Source organism: Amaranthus tricolor, chromosome 1 (assembly GCF_026212465.1).
Source record: "Amaranthus tricolor cultivar Red isolate AtriRed21 chromosome 1, ASM2621246v1, whole genome shotgun sequence".
Taxonomy (NCBI): Eukaryota; Viridiplantae; Streptophyta; class Magnoliopsida; order Caryophyllales; family Amaranthaceae; genus Amaranthus; species Amaranthus tricolor.
This window is the reverse complement of record NC_080047.1, coordinates 31,617,723-31,637,722: the sequence shown is the minus strand read 5'-3', so window position 1 is coordinate 31,637,722 and position 20,000 is coordinate 31,617,723. Positions and strand designations below refer to the sequence as shown.

The following is a 20,000-nucleotide window of genomic DNA, read 5'->3' as shown; positions in this document are numbered from 1 at the left end:
GCACTGAACACTATCAGCCACGGTCGCAGGGTTGCTCTGATACCATTTGTAACACCCAGGCCCAACGGACCACCGGTGACTAATCATGAAGACTATAGACTAGCCCCACAAACCAACACAAGTCTTTCCAGTGCACTTTGGCCTCACTCGTGCGCACTCAGGAAAACTTTCCAGGAGGTCACCCATCGTAAGATTGCTCCACACCAAACACGCTTAACTGTGGAGTTCTTAGCAAATGAGTTCCCATGAAAAGAAGATGCACCTTGTTGATATGAGTAGTCTATCAATTCTTTTTCAAGCAAAATATGGGGTGATCAGCTGATCAGCACTGATCAGTGACTGGCCCACCTTGCGCTCGTATCCTAGTGAGCTGTGTGCACCACAATCATGGTTCTTGGGCTTTGATGGCTTGGTCCATTTATGGAGATTACATTTCCATGGTTTTTTGGCTTTAGGTATCCTTGGTGAAGGCTTAAACCACGCGGCAAGGAAGGCTGGTCAGCTGGTAGTCTGCTGTCTTTAACTGCCCTCTTTGTTGTTTCTTGGTTTGGTATTGTTAGCTCAAACTTGGTTTGTTTTGCACGAAACTTAGCACACAACACTATTTGGTATATATTATTGTGTTGAATTGGTTAGAATTGAAAATCATAGTCATATGCTAGAAATTACGTGTTAAGTTGCAATTTCAATGGTTTTTAAGCGTTTTTGGCACTTTTGCGCATAAAGTAGCTCAAACTTGGTTTGTTTTGCACGAAACATGGCACACAACACTATTTCGTATATATTATTGTGTTGAAGTGGTTAGAAATGAAAATCATAGTCATATGCTAGAAATTACGTGTTAAGTTGCGATTTTAAGGTTTTTTAAGCATCTTTGGCACTTTTGCGTATAAAGTGAGAATTCTTATTAATCACAAAATTGAATCCATATACATGAGAGACAACCTCTATTTATAGGTTTCTAGCTAGCTAACGGCTATAAACATCACGTGCTATACAATATGCCTCTAAAAACAGAAATTATAAACCAGAACACTTGGGCACTGATCAGTGACTGGCCCACCTTACGCTCGTATCCTAGTGAGCTTTGTGCACCACAATCATGGTTCTTGGGCTTTGATGGCTTGGTCCATGTATGGAGATCACGTTTCCATGGTTTTTTGGCTCCAGGTATCCTTGGTTAAGGCTCAAGCCACGAGACAAGGTAGGCTGGTCATCGGGTAGGCTGCAGTCTTTAACTGCCCTCTTTGTTGTTTCTTTGCTTGGTATTGTTAGCTCAAACTTGGTTTGTTTTGCTCGAAACCTGGCACACAACACTATTTGGTATATATTATTGTGTTGAATTGGTTAGAATTGAAAATCATAGTCATATGCTAGAAATTACGTGTTAAGTTGCGATTTTATGGTAAGCGTTTTTGGCACTTTTGCGCATAAAGTAGCTCAAACTTGGTTTGTTTTGCACGAAACTTGGCACACATCACTATTTGGTATATATTATTGTGAAGCGGTTGGAATTGAAAATCATAGTCATATGCTAGAAATTACGTGTTAAGTTGCGATTTTAAGGGTTTTTTAAGGGTTTTTGGCACTTTTGCCTATAAAGTGAGAATTCTTTTTATCACAAAATTGAATCCATATACATGAGAGACAACCTCTATTTATAGGTTTCTAGATAGCTAACGGCTATAAACATCACGTGCTATACAATATGCCTCTAAAAACAGAAATTATAAACCAGAACACTTGGGCACTGATCAGTGACTGGCCCACCTTACGCTCGTATCCTAGTGAGCTTTGTGCACCACAATCATGGTTCTTGGGCTTTGATGGCTTGGTCCATGTATGGAGATCACGTTTCCATGGTTTTTTGGCTCCAGGTATCCTTGGTTAAGGCTCAAGCCACGAGACAAGGTAGGCTGGTCATCGGGTAGGCTGCAGTCTTTAACTGCCCTCTTTGTTGTTTCTTTGCTTGGTATTGTTAGCTCAAACTTGGTTTGTTTTGCTCGAAACCTGGCACACAACACTATTTGGTATATATTATTGTGTTGAATTGGTTAGAATTGAAAATCATAGTCATATGCTAGAAATTACGTGTTAAGTTGCGATTTTATGGTAAGCGTTTTTGGCACTTTTGCGCATAAAGTAGCTCAAACTTGGTTTGTTTTGCACGAAACTTGGCACACAACACTATTTGGTATATATTATTGTGAAGCGGTTGGAATTGAAAATCATAGTCATATGCTAGAAATTACGTGTTAAGTTGCGATTTTAAGGGTTTTTTAAGGGTTTTTGGCACTTTTGCCTATAAAGTGAGAATTCTTTTTATCACAAAACTGAATCCATATACATGAGAGACAACCTCTATTTATAGGTTTCTAGCTAGCTAATGGCTATAAACATCATGTGCTATACAATATGCCTCTAAAAAGAGAAATTATAAACCAGAACACTTGGGCACTAATTAGTAACTGGCCTACCTTGCGCTCGTATCCTAGTGAGCTGTGTGCACCACAATCATGGTTCTTGGGCTTTGATGGCCTTGTCCATCTATGAAGATCACGTTTCCATGGTTGTTTTGCCCTAGGTATCCTTGGTTAAGGCTCAAACAACGAGTTAAGGTAGGCTGGTCAGCGGGTAGGCTGCTGTCTTTAACTGCCCTCTTTGTTGTTTCTTTGCTTGGTATTGTTAGCTCAAACTTGGTTTGTTTTGCTCGAAACCTGGCACACAACACTATTTGGTATATATTATTGTGTTGAAGTGGTTAGAATTGAAAATCATAGTCATATGCTAGAAATTACGTGTTAAGTTGCGATTTTATGGTAAGCGTTTTTGGCACTTTTGCGCATAAAGTAGCTCAAACTTGGTTTGTTTTGCCCGAAACTTGGCACACAACACTATTTGGTATATATTATTGTGAAGCGGTTGGAATTGAAAATCATAGTCATATGCTAGAAATTACGTGTTAAGTTGCGATTTTAAGGGTTTTTTAAGGGTTTTTGGCACTTTTGCCTATAAAGTGAGAATTCTTGTTATCACAAAAATGAATCCATATACATAAGAGACAACCTCTATTTATAGGTTTCTAGCTAGCTAATGGCTATAAACATCATGTGCTATACAATATGCCTCTAAAAAGAGAAATTATAAACCAGAACACTTGGGCACTAATTAGTAACTGGCCTACCTTGCGCTCGTATCCTAGTGAGCTGTGTGCACCACAATCATGGTTCTTGGGCTTTGATGGCCTTGTCCATCTATGGAGATCACGTTTCCATGGTTGTTTTGCTCCAGGTATCCTTGGTTAAGGCTCAAACAACGAGTTAAGGTAGGCTGGTCAGCGGGTAGGTTGCTGTCCTTAACTGCTCTCTTTGTTGTTTCTTGGTTTTTATTGTTAGCTCAAACTTAGTTTATTTTGCACGGAACCTGGCACACAACACTATTTGGTATATATTATTGTGTTGAAGTGGTTAGAATTGAAAATCATAGTCATATGCTTGAAATTACGTGTTAAGTTGCGATTTTATGGTAAGCGTTTTTGGCACTTTTGCGCATAAAGTAGCTCAAACTTGGTTTGTTTTGCACGAAACTTGGCACACAACACTATTTGGTATATATATTATTGTGAAGTGGTTGGAATTGAAAATCATAGATATATGCTAGAAATTACGTGTTAAATTGCGATTTTAAGGGCTTTTAAGCGTTTTTTGCACTTTTGCTTATAAAGTGAGAATTCTTATTAATCACAAAATTGAATTCATATACATGAGAGACAACCTCTATTTATAGGTTTCTAGCTAGCTAACGGCTATAAACATCACGTGCTATACAATATGCTTCTTAAAACAGAAATTAAAAACCAGAACACTTGGGCACTGATCAGTGACTGGCCCACCTTGCGCTCGTATCCTAGTGAGTTGTGTGCACCACAATTATGGTTCTTGGGCTTTGATGGCTTGGTCCATGTATGGAGATCACGTTTCCATGGTTGTTTGGCTCCAAGTATATCCGGTTTATGTGACCCGGAAATCCATATGAAAATACAAATTCTGGTTCACTCTTTGGACTCTAGAGAAGACTTTTCTCTAGGATCGTCGACGTTCCGTCGATAAAGAAATATAGCTAAAACGGAAACGGTACCAGCGTGAAAGAAAATAAGTCAGTGGAAGCTCTTACGTACAACTCGTGAGCCTAAAGGCCTCTAGACAAACTAATTGAAATAAGCGGAAGCGAAAAGAAAACTAAACTATCTCCTGTTACATAAGTACAGAGTTTCTTTTTACTCATAATCCAATACAAAAAGGTAAAAGCATAAACTTGATGATTACGGGTTCTAAGTCGAGACCTCACTCTAGACCCCACCTGCAATCAACCTACTAGTCGTCGTATGACAACACACAGTAGGTTCCAAAGAAACAAACCAATACACGTCAGAGACTTCATACAAATATCAATCAGGTTGAATACAAGCAATATGTTTATCCTAGCATGCATAGGCTCTAATACATTCATTATTAGTTAATCCCAACTTGTAACGTTGCCCGTCTTATTCGGGTCGTTCAATTATAAATCATTCATTATTAGATAATTTCAACTTGTAACGTTGCCCGTCCTGTTCGGTTCGTTTAAGTATAAATCCAATCCTTTTGGAGGAATACACTTGGGAGAGCTAATCCCAAGGCAACCACCGACCTAAGACGTTGCCCGTCCTGTTCAGGTCGCCAAAGGCTAAAGTATGCATACCTCCATGGTGACCGTAATGATCCAAAACTGCCATGGGAACAATAATTGTAATAATCCAAACCAATACGTTAACCTCTTTGGGTAACATAATCCAACCAAACGTCAACCCCTTTGGGTGACAAACACATAAATTCTCAATTTCCAATTAATTTCTTTCAAATTATTTGAAGTGTTCAATCCTTATGTGATTTACAATGCCTCGTATAGAAATGAAACAACACTATTTGCACAACTTCATAAACAGTATGGTCTAAGCGTGTAACTTTAAGCGCTCCAACCAAACGATATTTAACCACGATAGAAATTTCGCCCTCTTATGAATCGAAGTCCTAAATATCACACACACAAAACAATCACGTATTAGAACGTGTTTACACATTTAATCCACTCCATACTACTAAGACATCACTAGGATTTGATAATTTTAAATGTTTTCATCATATTCCTAATGGTTCCAATTTGTAAACTTTAACCAGAAACTTAAATGATCGATTTGGACAATTTATAAAATTCAAATGAAAAATCCGACTTTGCCATTGCGTTCGGAACGTGTCGATTACCTTGGGTACCAAATTTCATAATTTCTAACATCCAATTACTATTTTTAATTATTTTAAGCGTTTAACGAATTTTTAACACAACGGTACAATAAACAACAACGGCACACGACTAACATTTCCGGGTCGGCACCATCACCGAGGCAGAAACTGCTACTGCTGCATATATATATATATATATATATATATATATATATATATATATATATATGTATATATATATATATGTATATATGTATATATATATATATATATATATATATATATATATATATATATATATATATATATATATGTATATATGTATATATATATATATATATATATATATATATATATATATATATATATATGTATATATATATATATATATGTATATATATATATATATATATGTATACATATATGTATATATATATATGTATATATATATATATATATGTGTATATATATATATATATGTATATATATATATATATGTATATATATATATATATATATATATATATATATATATATATATATATGTATATATATATATATATATATATATGTATATATATATATATATATATGTATATATATATATATATATATATGTATATATATATATATATATGTATATATATATATATATATATATGTATATATATATATATATGTATATATATATATATATATGTATATATATATATATATGTATATATATATATATATGTATATATATATATATATATATGTATATATATATATAATATATATATATATATATAATATATATATATATATATATATATATATATATATATATATATATATATATATTTTAATTTTATTATTATTATTATTTTATATATACATTATCAAATGATTAACCTTTTAAATCCCATGACCAAAATACATCTAACAAGGCCACATTCACAAAATCCTTCAAGAAACTTAAAATTTCATAAATTACGATAATTAAATTAAAATCTTTAATTCTCTTGACAAATTAAAATTTTATAGAGAATCATAAACCCAAATCACCCTTTTAAATCAAAACGTATATTTATAAACACAATCCTTCAAACAAATCAAATTTTGCTAAAGGATTTATAATCTCTTGAATAACTACACTACTTGGTCTATACCATTTAAATTTCATCTAACAAATTAAAATTTTGTTAGAGAAAAGTAAACCGTAAAAATTATTTAAATATCAATATAACCTTAATTCTTAATTCTTATAACAAATTTAAATTTCGTTAAAGAATATTAATCAAGAAGTTCTTTTCTTAATCCTTTTAACAAATTAAAGTTTATTAAAGGATTATTAGAGAAAATTTTCATATATAAAAGAAAAATATTCAATCATCTTATAAGTCATAAGATATCATCACACATAAAATATAATTCATTTTAGAAATCTTTCTATATAAAATCTATAATTAAAAATTCAATTAAACTTACCCTTTGGTCAAAAGATTGGATTGAACAACAAGATTTTATTTTTTTTTTCTTTTGAATGTGCCGAAATCAAGGAGCAAAAGGGAGAAAAATTTCTGAATTTTTTTTGTTTACTTCAAGTTTTGAAATGGTGAGGAAAACAAAGGAGTTTAAGGATTAATAGGCAATTAACATAATCGTCATAATTGTGCCATAATACACAATTATGAGAGGAGTTACAAGACTCCTCCCATGCTTCCAACAACCGGCCACCCCCTCAATTTCGGCTAATTATTTTTATAAAAAAATTAATTAATTAAGTAATTATAATGATATTGTTAAAAGAGAAAAGAAACGTCACGCGATGACATCGTACGCGATAAAACTCGTTATCGTTAAAATTTAGTTTACTTTATTCTTTTAATTATATATGTAAAATAGTATAACTTAATAATCTTATTTATTTGTATCTTATTATATTTTATTTTTAACCCGATAAATTACGGGGTGTTACAAGGTATCCTTAGTTAAGGCTCAAACCACGCGGCAAGGTAGGTTGGTCAACGGGTAGGCTGCTGTCCTTAAATGCCCTCTTTGTTGTTTCTTGGTTTGGTATTGTTAGCTCAAACTTGGTTTGTTTTGCACGAAACTTGGCACACAACACTATTTGGTATATATTATTGTGTTGAATTGGTTATAATTGAAAGTCATAGTCATATGCTAGAAATTACGTGTTAAGTTGCGATTTTAAGGGTTTTTTAAGTGTTTTTGGCACTTTTGCGCATAAAGTAGCTCAAACTTGGTTTGTTTTGCACGAAACATCGCACACAACAGTATTTGGTATATATTATTATGTTGAAGTGGTAAGAATTGAAAATCATAGTCATATGCTAGAAATTACATGTTAAGTTGCGATTTTAAGGTTTTTAAAGCATTTTTGGCACTTTCGCGCATAAAGTAGCCCAAACTTGATTTGTTTTGCATGAAACTTGGCACACACCACTATTTGGTATATATCATTGTGTTGAAATAGTTATAATTGAAAATCATAGTCATATGCTTGAAATTACGTGCTAAGTTGCGATTTTAAGGATTTTAAGCATTTTTTGCACTAACATTTATTTTCTATAAGTGCTTTCAACAATATAATAGCGTTAATTGTGGCTACTACACTCTCAAATATATGGACGATCTCATACAAGCCGTGAAGAACGTTGGAGTGGAAAATATGATGCCGTAAGTACTTGTTACGTTCTTAAATTATAATATTTTATATATTTACGATTGGTAAAATCTAATGTTTATGTATCATATAAAATTTTACAACTATTTCATATAATATTATAGGTTTTATACGACACTCCAAGGGAAACACGCACTTTGAGAGATGGGGAAATGCGCGATTTGAAAGACACGATTGCCGTGTATCTTGCTAATTTATGTGTTTGGTAATTAATATAATTAGTTTAGATTTAGGACTTTTGTATATGTGTGTGTGTGTGTGTGTGTGTATATATATATATATATATATATTTGTGTATTACGTATTGTATATACGATAGAGAGTGTATATATATATTAGTTGGTGATTATTGGTGATAATTGGTAATTATATATATATTTGCAATATTTTTTATTACATTATACATTATCATTGGATTATTTATAAAACGAAAAAAATATATATATATATGCTATATGCTGCGGTTCTCCCAAAACCGCAACATATAGTGTATTTTTTGATTTAAAAAAAAACACACTATATGCTACAGTTTTGGGAGAACCGCAGCATATAGTTTTTTTTTAAATCAAAAAATACACTATATGTTGCGGTTTCCCAAAAACCGCAGCATATAGTGCACTTTTGTGTTGCGGTTTTAAACTGCAGCATTTAAAATAGGCCATTTGCTGCTATCACTAATGCTTGGGGTTAAAACCGCAGCAAATGATGTTTTTTCCACTAGTGAAAAAGGGCGAGTTGCTTTGTCATTTTAGGCCCGTGAAAAGATTTATTTTAATGCATGCTTAGTCCGCTGCCTATCAAAACCATGGATACCACCTATTCAAGTATGCATTTTTTCCTCCTCCTTTTGAGATTGAATATTCTCAAAATTGGTCAACTCCATTACTATATTCTCATGTTTCCATAATACTCCTCTTAAAAAAAATATTTATGCTATTTTTACTTGCAAAGTACAAAACTCCAAAATCAAGCGTATAATCTAGCGGAAAAGCACACAAAATATCATGAAAGCACATTATTTTAGCACATAATATAGGGGAAATCATATAAGAGTTTGATTATAATTTCAACATTTAGACTAAGATCAATCAATCAATCAAGCTCACATGTACTTTTTGTATGCTCATATTGAATATTTTATAGGTGAAGTACGTAGATCTTTCTTTCAACTGCATTGTATATAGAAACACGTATGTAGAAAGTTTGAACTCATGTTCCTAATAAAGCTTATTGGTCTCCTTATTCCAATCCCAAACTCACAATCGATAAACCCAAGAAGAAAAATAGTACATTTTAATAACGAGATGGATAAATTCTCATGTAGATCACGTGTACGTGGAGTATGGTGAGAGAAAGGAATCAACAATAATACTTGTCCAAAACCTATGACACATTTAACTCAATATGGTTAAATGGTGCCTTTAAATCTAGGAGATTTTGAAGATTGTTTGTTTTATATTCATTGGTTAAATGTTGGGTTGCAATATCGTGTATGCATCGTTGATCTTTTGATAACTTGTGATCGACTGTCAATCTATAGTTGTGATGCAAATGTGTTTGCATCAAGAAAAGATACCAAAGGAGCCACACAAGGCTGCATACGGACCTCAGAGAACAACTCATGGTTTCAGAACAGCACAGTAGCGAACTAGCGACCAGGCCACCTTGCACGACACGTGGAGACCAAACCTACGCATCTAGGACCTAGGCTAAAGTGGAGATGGAATCTTGGTACATGGAACTTCATGCCTTGGCCCAAGAACATCACTATACATCATGAATAACCCACTGAAATGAGCCGTGAAGGTCAGCCACTCAGCAGGAAGTACAAATCTAAACAGAACAAAGTTGCAAGCTTGTTCTGACCAGCTGACCTAGCACGTTTTGTCCAGATCGTGTTTCATGGTACCTTGTGCCACAAAGGGTAGAAATGGAATCTCTACACTAGGAACTTGCTATCAAGGTCCTAAAACCACTCTAATAATCAATGTGGAGTCCTAGAAGCTGAGCTGAAGGAGGGCTGCTCGACTGATTTGCAGATCAGAATTTGTTCTAAGTGTTTTTGCTTTCTGTTTCTGTTTTAAGCACTTTGAAAATAGCACGTGTCTTTTTAATGAGGTGTGTGCTAATAGAGCCGTTAAGGTAGTTGAGGGCTCTATATAAGGAGGGCCTCACCCATGTAATAAACGTTCATGCATGTTTTCATTTGATTAATCAAAGTAATAGAGAGGTATTTCAGAAAAGAGTTTTCTGTTTTCTTCTTCGAAGTTGGAGGCAACTTCATCAAAGGCTACGGAGTATCCTTTGATCCTTTGAGTGTTAAGAGTTGTGGAGCAGCCTTGATACTTTAAGGAAACCTCGAGTGCAAGGTCTGGAAGGCTTTGTACATATCAGTTTCGTGTCGATCATAGAGGAGGGTCACAGGTGATCAATATCAGAAAATCAAGAACTGAGTTCTTGGTTCTGTTTGTGGTTGTTTCGTGTTCTTTTCATGATCATTTCGTAGTATTGTTTGTAGTAATCATTAAAGCTTCCGCGCAACATTCATCCTTGCATAACCAAGGCCTTAATCAGCCCCGGTTACGCATCAAGTTGTTTTGTATGAAATGAATTTTGTGCAAGTATTTAATGAATATATATTAGTTTTAGAGAATGAAATGTTCTACCAAAAGCTAGTAAAAAAAATGCTAATAATGTTAGCAATTGTTTAATCAATTATCGACAATATAAGCAATTAAACTGAGCAAATTAAAATGCCGTCAATTAAAACTTGATGAAATTTGAAAACAACCAACAATTTAAACTAGTCAAGTCAATTCCTCAGATAAGCGAAAGACTAAAAAATTTAGACACACTTGTATGCAAACGAAACTAGTGCTTCCACTTGACCAAATCACCACCTTCGTAACTCCCAAGTTCCAAGTACCAAAAAATAAAAATAAAAAAAGCTTTCAAGTACCAAAACCGAAAGTTCGCCTGAACAACCTTCCGGACCAAGTCATCCCTCGTCTTCTAACCCTCGCAACATTTTCTTCTCCGTCTACCTTTAATTTTAAGGTAACAAAACTTTTAATTTCTTCGTTTTTCCAGCAAATTACAGATGCATTTCCTCTTTAATTTCATTCGATATGCTTAATTGACAACCGTTGGATCTCTTTTTTACTTCAATTTTTCTGATTCTACTCGTTCTAGTCTCCCTCTTAGCTGCATAAATCTCGGCTATTTTCTTAATTCCAGCAATCTTTTTGGTTTAAGTTGAGTTCTTTGGTTGAATTTGGTTTTGTTTGTTGCTCTTTTGTAACTGATCTTATGGAGTATTTTAATCAAACTTCTCAAAATATCTTTCTTTTTGTTTTTTAGTTACTTTTCTAGGTTTTTGAAGTTCAATATTACCAGAATTAGGTTGTATCTATTATTTTAAAATAATTTAATTTGTTATGTGAAATCCTACAAAATCCTTGTCTGAACTCTGTCCATATGTCCTGTTGACATTTTTCTTTCTTTTTAAAATTAAGGAAAAATTATCCTGAATAATACGAACTTTCACTGATTTTCCTACAATAATACGAACTTTCAATTAACCATGAATAATACGAACTTTGATACATATTTCCCGCTGGCATACCATTTTACCTGTTACCGGTAAACTTACTCATTCCTTTAAAATTTTTTTTTGGCCGATAAAACTAAGTAAGAAAAATTACCCTGAATAATACGAACGTGCACTGATTTTCCTACAATAATACGAACTTTCAATTAACTATGAATAAAATACGAACTTTGATACATATTTCCCGTTAGCATAATGAAGAAATAGGAAATTTACCGTTTCTCCAGGTAAAGAACCGGTCATGTATGCTAGCGAGAAATATGATTAAAGTTCGTATTATTCATGGTTAATTGAAAGTTCGTATTATTGTAGGAAAATCAGTGAAAGTTCGTATTATTCAGGGTAATTTTTCCTAAAATTAAACTACATATTTTCTTATTTCTATCATTGTTTTTTGATCAACTTGTTTGATAAGTTTTAAATTGACTTGGATTTTTAGTTAATTTCATTATTGTGCTTTGAGTTCTAAAAATTGATACAAGTCTTGAAATTTGCTGGTCCAGTTTGCTGGGTTTTTAGGTTGATTTTTGGTATTTGGTGTTGAGCTTGGGGTTGCAAAGATGGGTGATAACTTGATGGATAAGGTGACCTCCTTGGGTGAGCGATTAAGGATTAGCGGGACTGAGGTTGGTAAGAAAATGAGCGAGGGTGTGAGCTCCATGAGTTTCAAAATGAAGGAGTTTTTCCAAGGGCCGAATCAGGCAGATAAGATTGTTGAGGAGGCGACTGCTGAGACACTCGAGGAGCCGGATTGGGCTACATATTTAGAGATATGTGACATGGTTAATCATGAGCGGATCAATATTGTTGAATTGATTCGAGGGATAAAGAAGCGGATTATGTTGAGAACGCCAAGAATTCAGTATTTGGCTTTGGTGTTGCTTGAAACAATTGTGAAGAACTGTGAGAAGGCATTCTCTGAGGTTGCATCCGAGAGGGTTCTTGATGAGATGGTGAAGTTGATTGATGATCCTCAGACTGTTGTTATGAATAGGAATAAGGCGCTTATGTTGATTGAATCCTGGGGGGAATCCTCAAATGAGCTTAGATATTTGCCTGTTTTTGAAGAAACATACAAGGTATATCATTATTCCTATATGAATATTCTAATTTTTTGATGTCCAAGTTTTGTTCTTTCTGATAATTGAGAAAGTCATGTACTTCTATATTGTAATTAAACCGAACAAACTTTTTCTGATTATTATTAGATGTCTTCATTCATTTACCTGTTTTAGTTGGTGGAATCATGAAAGTACGATGAAAACATGGCAGGAAAAGAATTAGAAAATGCATTCTTGAGTAAGTTTTAATTTGTTAAGATTGATATTGACATCAAAGTGCTACCGGGCTACCCAGTGTTTATAACGAGGTTTCAGAATGAAAACATTCTCCCTAAAAAATGAACGGTAGAACACTTTTTTTGGATATGCTTGTGCTATACCCAATTATTGGGAGTGGTTGGTGGCGTACAACAGCTTACGTCATTTACAGCCAGCAGTGAATCAGATATTAATAGGCTCGAGGTGGTTCAGGGTTGGATTGGAATAAATGGCTTCCTATGTCAGATAATGTGTTGTCAGCTTGTTGTATATAGCCTTGATGACTAATAATCAAGAAATTATTAGAAACAAACAAAAGCCTATGTGCACCTGAAATTCATAGTCATCATAAGAGATGGATGAATTTAACGGACTCTCACAAAGTTTACACCTAAGCAAACTTAGCTACCTGCTGAATTACATTATTTTACTGCTCAAAATGGAGATTATTTAGCGAGACGAAGGCCTTCGATCTGCTTTTACAGCGGCCTGAAATAACCAAACAGCGATCAATTTAGGAAAATCTGTTTTAATTTACTCAATAAAACCAAATAATCATATTAGGATCCTGTTACCCCCAGTGCTCCATTCAAATAACCAGGTTCCTTGTTTTTACATTCTCTGTGCTGTGGGTATTTAATCATAAGAGTTGAGTGGAGCTTTATCACATTCTTTCTTCGTGAATTGCAAATTAAACATAACAAATACATCTTTGTAACGTATAGTTTCAAAGTGTTGAGAATGTGCAGTTTGTCATACTGTTATCAATGTCCTCTGTAATTTCTAATTTTATGCACAAAGCACTTCATTCAATCACTTTCTGAATTGTCCTTCGGCATAATATAGGAAGTTCTTATTTGATCATTAACCATTGTCTCTCCTGACCTCTATTTTTTTTTTGACATTGAAGCTCGTAGTTTTATTCTGTTGGTTAGGTTGATAAAAACATGACCATATTTTTTGCATACCGCTCACAGAATTTTGCTAAAACATACTAAAAAAAGGGATATTTAGATGATCAAATAATAGCAAGCTATTCTTTTTATGCTTTCTAACATGTTATTCACTGCCTTAAAAGAGCTTGAGGTCGAGAGAAATTCTCTTCCCTGGACATGATGATGAGAGCTTGGCATCAATTTTTACCCCTCCACGCTCTGTATCTGAAGCAGAGTTGGAAGCAAGTCTTGCACAGCGTGATATTCCTGTACAAAGCTTTTCTGCTGAAGACACTGCAGAAGCATTAAATGTGGCACGCAATAGTATTGAACTTCTTTCAACTGTTTTATCATCTTCACCCCAACAAGATGTGCAAAAGGTATAAAATAAACCTAGTTTTTTGCATTTACTGTGGGTTCTGTACATTAAAAGGTCATTATTTTGTGATCTCTAGTTGCTACATCATCATATAAAGTTGAGACAGTGCTAAGCAGATGTGAATTTTTCCTAGTTACTACTATTTTTGTCCTCCGAGAAACCACATTCTCCAACAAGTACAAATTTCTGGCTCTCTGCGTCTGTTTTTCTTGTGACTTTCAGTTCTTGAATTGGATAAAGGAAATTTTAAAAATGCTCATATTGAGTAACATAAGTGTGCGACGTTTTTCTCCAAAAATTTTTGAATTCTGGTTGAAATAATTATATTTCATCTAAAAAGTTTAACAAAATGAGCTGCCTCTTTGATTGGAAGATAGTCTTTTTATCTCTCACTATATGTCATTAAATTGTGCTGTTATCTTTAATTCACGATTGTTCGGTGGTGATTTAACTGACAGATTATTTCTTCCTTATGGGTTATGGCAGGATGACCTGACTACTATGCTGGTACACCAGTGTCAGCAATCCCAGTCTACCATTCAGAGAATTGTCGAGACTGCTGGTGACAATGAAGCCCTCCTTTTTGAGGCCTTAAATGTAAATGATGAATTCCAGAAAGTCTTCAACAAATATGAAGATATGAAAACGCCGTCTATAGTTCCAGCAGCACCTGAGCCAGCCATGATTCCTGTTGCCGTTGAGCCTGAGGAGTCACCGTGTGCTGGGAAAGAAGATGCACTTGTAAGAAAATTACCTGGATCTCGAAGCACTTTTCATGGAGGTCAGCATGATGACATGATGGATGATCTTGACGAGATGATCTTTGGCAAGAATTCCGGCACCCCTTCATAGGTTGGCATCAAGCCAACTAAACCACAGTCTGCAAAAGACGACCTCATTTCATTTTGAGGTTTATATATATGTTAGGTTATCTTGTGTTCTATATTGGTGGTTGTTGCCTGGACCATGTTTGAGACTATAGGATTACAATACTTCAAAAATTATGATGTACAGGATTTACAATATTCATTGAAAATGGCCGCTCCTCTGTAAATGGTAGATTCAGTAATCTTATAACCTTTAGGAGCCGTGCTTGGGATTACATGATTAGTGTACTATTGGTTGCATTGTCAAATAGGGTTCTACTTATGTATAAACTTAAATTGCTAAAATGGATAGCCATTTTCGTGGGGTTAGGCTTATGGATATAATGAAAAGAGAATTTTAATGTTGCTTTATTTTATAAAAGAATGGCAGGGTATTTAATTAATGCATAATTTATAAATTACAGCCTTTAAGTTAGGGGCTTGAATTATTGTATATTTTTATTTTATATTACAGACATTAAAGTATTAGAGTCAACCATTTAGGTTAAGGTGAAAATTGGTAGCCTTATCCCATATACTACATCACTTTTTCCTAAAAACATAGTGGAATACGAATAGCACCTAAAGAGAAAATGGGAGTATTAATTTTGAATTGGAGAAAATACTTAATTTTAAATTAGCGAAAATACTTTATAAGAATATCACTTTTTCTATACTTGGATTAATCCTTGTTTATACGTCTTTAATATTTTATTGAACCATTGTATTATTATTCTAAAAACAAAAAATATAAAAATCTATATCTAAAAATTTCATTGATCAAGCCGTATTAAAAAATGATATTTGTTTATTAAATGTTGGAGTAAAGAATCTTGCCAAATCTATTATTCCTAATATTATGGGCAAGTCCCTTGACTATTTTGAAGACAAGTAAAAAATCAGAACCTCAAATAACAATTGCTAAGTTATGTAACTTTATTGTGGTTGAAAATTGCAAGTATTACTAGGGGTAAAAGTTGAAAAAAAGAAATGAATAAGCTAATTTATTAAAAGAACACCAAGAAAGTCACAATTCAACTTATTTCAAAAAATAAGCATTTAATTTTTAGCTTGATAGCTGGAAGGCGGTCTCCCAAGATGCGGCGAACCATGTAACGGTAGCTTGATAGCAGGCGTCCGGTAGTAGACAGGGCACGTCCCTCGATGGGAAGTCGTGTTAGTAAGGCTACATCAAGTAGTGTGATGATAGCCTCACCGAGAGGAAGATGAAAGGTGTGCGTCTCTCTCAACCAGTGCTGTGATAATCGCATGGTCAACTCTACCGTACGTGAAACAGTCATAAAAACGACTTTGTTAAAATTACTATTTTAATAAGTAGAATGAGTTTGTCATTTTAAAAGTAAAAATTTACTACAATTTTTAGATATTAGTTTTATTATTTGTGGGGACCAAATAAATTATACGACGAAAAATATGGGTGTATTATCCATCTCACACTTTAATGAGTATGAGTATGAAGTTGAGTCACCCGTAATTTTGCCACGTAATTTATGATTCATCAAGCTAACTCCTTATTTATAAACCTGTATACTCCCTTCCCCTTACTCCTTCACTATCAATTAGAGTAAAAGTTCTGAAAATTCATCATCTTCCAAAGCAAAAACTCAAAATCTGAAAAATTGATATTTACTTTTCCATTGTAGAAGAAGGAGAACACATCTAGTACTATCACCATCTCCATCTTTTTTTGTTGTTTGAAGTTGGATTTTGAATTTTGATTGAAGAAATTGCTCATCAAGGTAATTCACAAACTAATCTATTTAAGCATAAATTGAATGTTTTAAAGTAATTTCTATTAGCATCAAAGCTAGGTTTTCCTTTTAAAATAATTTGAGGATTTCCTAATCAATTTTTCTAATTGGGTGATATAATTATGATATCCAATAATTTCTCTAGTATCAAATTGAATTTTTTTATCAAGTGTTAGGTTCTTGTTTAATGTTGATTAGCAATGGTTATTTAGGTTTAATTTTCTAGTATCAAATTATGTAATATGGATTCTGAAATTTCAGATCAGAAAAGGTTCCTACTGTTTTGCAATTTTCGGTATTGTTATGTTCATTTTTAACTTTTTGTATCGCATAAGATTTGTAGAGCTTCGAATCGCGGTCGTGTGGACACTTGAATCGCACCAAAATAAGTTCGTATGAGGGAGTTATGTCCAAAATACTAGTAGGGTGTCATGAAAATCAATAATGAGGTTTCTGTTTTATTTTGTTCAAATTTGTTTGGCTATTTTTGAGATAGTTAGTCATATCTGGATTCTAGTGTCTTCAAAAGATTTGTAGAGCTCCGAATCGCGGTCGCGTGGGCATGTGGGCACTTGAATTGCCCCAAAATGAGTTGGTATGAGGGAGTTATGTCCAAAATACTAATAGGCTGTCATGAAAATCGACAATGTGGTTTCTGTTTTGCCATTTTCAGGGTCGTTCTGATTGTTTCTGGGTTTTAGTGTCTTTAAAAGAATTGTAGAACTCTGAGTCAGGGTCGCGTAGCCACTTGAATCGCCCCAAAATGAGTTTGTATGAGAGAGTTATGTCCAAAATACTAACAAACTGTCATAAAAATCGTGAATAACCAATCATGAGATTAATTGTTCAAATTGGCATCAATTTACAGTTATTATTCTTTCTTTATTGATTAGTATTGTTGAGTTATGGTCCTTAATTGATTATTATGGGTGTTTTCAATTGAGTATTTGATTAGTTGATATTATTTGGATAGAATATAAGTTGGATATTGGGATTTAAGATTTGTGTAAAATTAGTTAAAGTCTATTGATAGTAACTCAAGTTCTTATATGTTGATGGTTGAATATGAATTGATTTATATTTAAAGTAATGATTGTTGATTTCAAAATAAAATTTAGTGAATTATTGTTTTATTTTATATTGAAATCGACATTATAAAATTGTCCGTTTTTGGGAATTGGCGACGGATATTTATATCCGGATTATTGTGAAATCTTATAGCTTGATAATAGGTAATGGTTATTCGGATCGGTCTCGAGCCCCCAATCCTGTTTCGTTCTTGCAAGAGTCGTATTTTCGGTGATGACAATCACCCGTGTTCTCAGGATTTAGATCAAGCCTACTTCCTGAAGGTCCATTATATTCTCACGTTTTAAATTGTTATGACATTATTGTTTTTAATGAGTTTTGAATAAATATGTTTGGTATATAAAGTTTTGTTTGTTTTGCAATGGAAGCATATGTTTCATTTGCTGTATTATTTCGCTATTAACTTGTGAAGTTATAGCCGTATTTTGATTCGTTATGAACTAAAGTTTCATAGCCGTATTTATGTCGATACCAAAGGGTCTTTTAAAAGAGTTTGGACTTGGATAAAATAATGTTTATAAATGGTTACCAAGTGAACAAGGAATTTGATTGGAGATGTTTGTTAATGACTTGTATTTAAATGTAATAGTTTGTTGGATTACTCAACAATTCAATTGTTGACGGTTTTTTATGGGGCCTATCTCTTACGGGGGATAGATCCACTTTCAGGTTGCCAACTTAGTGCGGATGGATGTGCTACTCCTTTATGTGTCATGTGTTGCGATAGCGAGGACATCGTTTTTGGAAAGTTAACTTATCATAATATTTTGATAAATCATGTGTTGTAAAAATTTAAAAGCATTTAGATATATTATAATGTATTAACTTAGTTTATAACTGGTTTGTAATTAATTGTGTTACAGTTATGTAAAGTTTTTAAATACTCTGATATTGGTTGGTGTGGCTATCGAGCCACAGGTCGAATTCAGCCCAGACTTCTATAAGTCTTCTGCTGTGCTTTGTAGACAATATTATTATATTGTTTAAGCTGGTTTGGCCTGTTTCAGTATGCAATGAGGTGAAAGTCATACAACCTTGTGCGCTCAAGGTACGAGATGATCCTCTCATCGATAACCCATGGAACGAAATCTGGATGCCTAGTGCCTAACGTGTTTGTATCGGACACCTATGAAAATAAGCATTTAAATAAGTTATTTGTATGTTATCATTAGTAAAATGCAAATGATACAAAACAATATACTAACCTGGGCATCTCAAAGAGGAGTGCTCCTGTGCTCCTCCTATATAGTCAAGACACTAGGGTCTTGGGGTCCTGGAGCTGCTAGATCCATCTCCTGTACTACAGTGTTTACCGTGACTTTAGTTAATATTACTATCATGTAATTATCTATTATACATTTGTGTTGTAAGTCTCCGTTTACACTTCACGGCAAGGACAGTTTGGTTTGAAGTCTCCGTTCTATACTCCACATTTCTACGAATATGATACACTCTTATAGCTTCCAACAAAGCTTCCTTACTATCGAACATCATACCCTTCTCCAACTCCCCTTCTTCGGTGTAAGTGGTATCACAAGCCCAAGTCCTCCAGGATTTGTCCTCCTCATACTCGTCTAGGGGTGGACACAGGGCATAGGGTGTAGGAGCAACAATTGTAGGGATGTTGCCTAAGGTCATATCATTTGCTAGGGAATCCTCATCGACATCCACATCATCCTTAGAAGGATCATCAACAAGCTTATTACTCTCATTACCTTCATCCCAAGGTCGCATCTCATCACTTTCTCCTAAGTTAACCACCACATCACTTAAAATTGGGTTCGGAGGAGGTCGGGAAGGAGTCCATGATGGGGAAGGAACAAAGGGATTTTGAGTTTCTTGAGTTGATATGGGCATAGGCGTAGGAGAAGGATTAAAAGCAACTACATTCCCTAAGGGTACTTCTTCTACGTATAACTCCAAATACGTATAACTCCAAAGCACCCACATAGCATCTATAGCCTCATTATCCTCAATTGGAAACGCTAGCAATTCTCCACTCATGTCATATTTAAAACTTATATTTACGGTACTTCTAGTGGGGTCTAATCCAATCTTAGAA

At 33.9% G+C, this 20,000-nt stretch overlaps 1 protein-coding gene across 2 annotated transcripts; it reads left to right on the top strand.

Moving 5' to 3' along the window:
* Positions 1–10,835: 10,835 nt before the first annotated feature.
* LOC130823820 (TOM1-like protein 1) lies at positions 10,836–15,651 on the top strand. Of its 2 annotated transcripts, XM_057688622.1 has the most exons (5): positions 10,837–11,025; positions 11,484–11,497; positions 12,308–12,657; positions 13,976–14,212; positions 14,698–15,649. In XM_057688622.1, exons 3-5 carry the CDS (start codon positions 12,358–12,360, stop codon positions 15,061–15,063), a joined length of 903 nt encoding a protein of 300 aa, XP_057544605.1. In that variant the 5' UTR covers positions 10,837–11,025; positions 11,484–11,497; positions 12,308–12,357; the 3' UTR covers positions 15,064–15,649. The 2 variants fall into 2 exon arrangements, with proteins under 2 accessions (XP_057544596.1, XP_057544605.1); XM_057688613.1 differs by lacking the exon at positions 11,484–11,497 and having other exon boundaries at positions 10,836–11,025; positions 12,082–12,657; positions 14,698–15,651.
* Positions 15,652–20,000: the final 4,349 nt, after the last annotated feature.

What these genes read in the sequence shown, in the direction of transcription:
- LOC130823820 (XM_057688613.1), top strand. Translation starts at nt 12,139, where the DNA reads ATGGGTGATAACTTGATGGATAAGGTGACCTCCTTGGGTGAGCGATTA. An exon ending in TTTTTGAAGAAACATACAAG is followed by an intron (nt 12,658 to 13,975) that starts GTATATCATTAT and finishes CTGCCTTAAAAG; the next exon opens with AGCTTGAGGTCGAGAGAAAT. An exon ending in CCCAACAAGATGTGCAAAAG is followed by an intron (nt 14,213 to 14,697) that starts GTATAAAATAAA and finishes GGGTTATGGCAG; the next exon opens with GATGACCTGACTACTATGCT.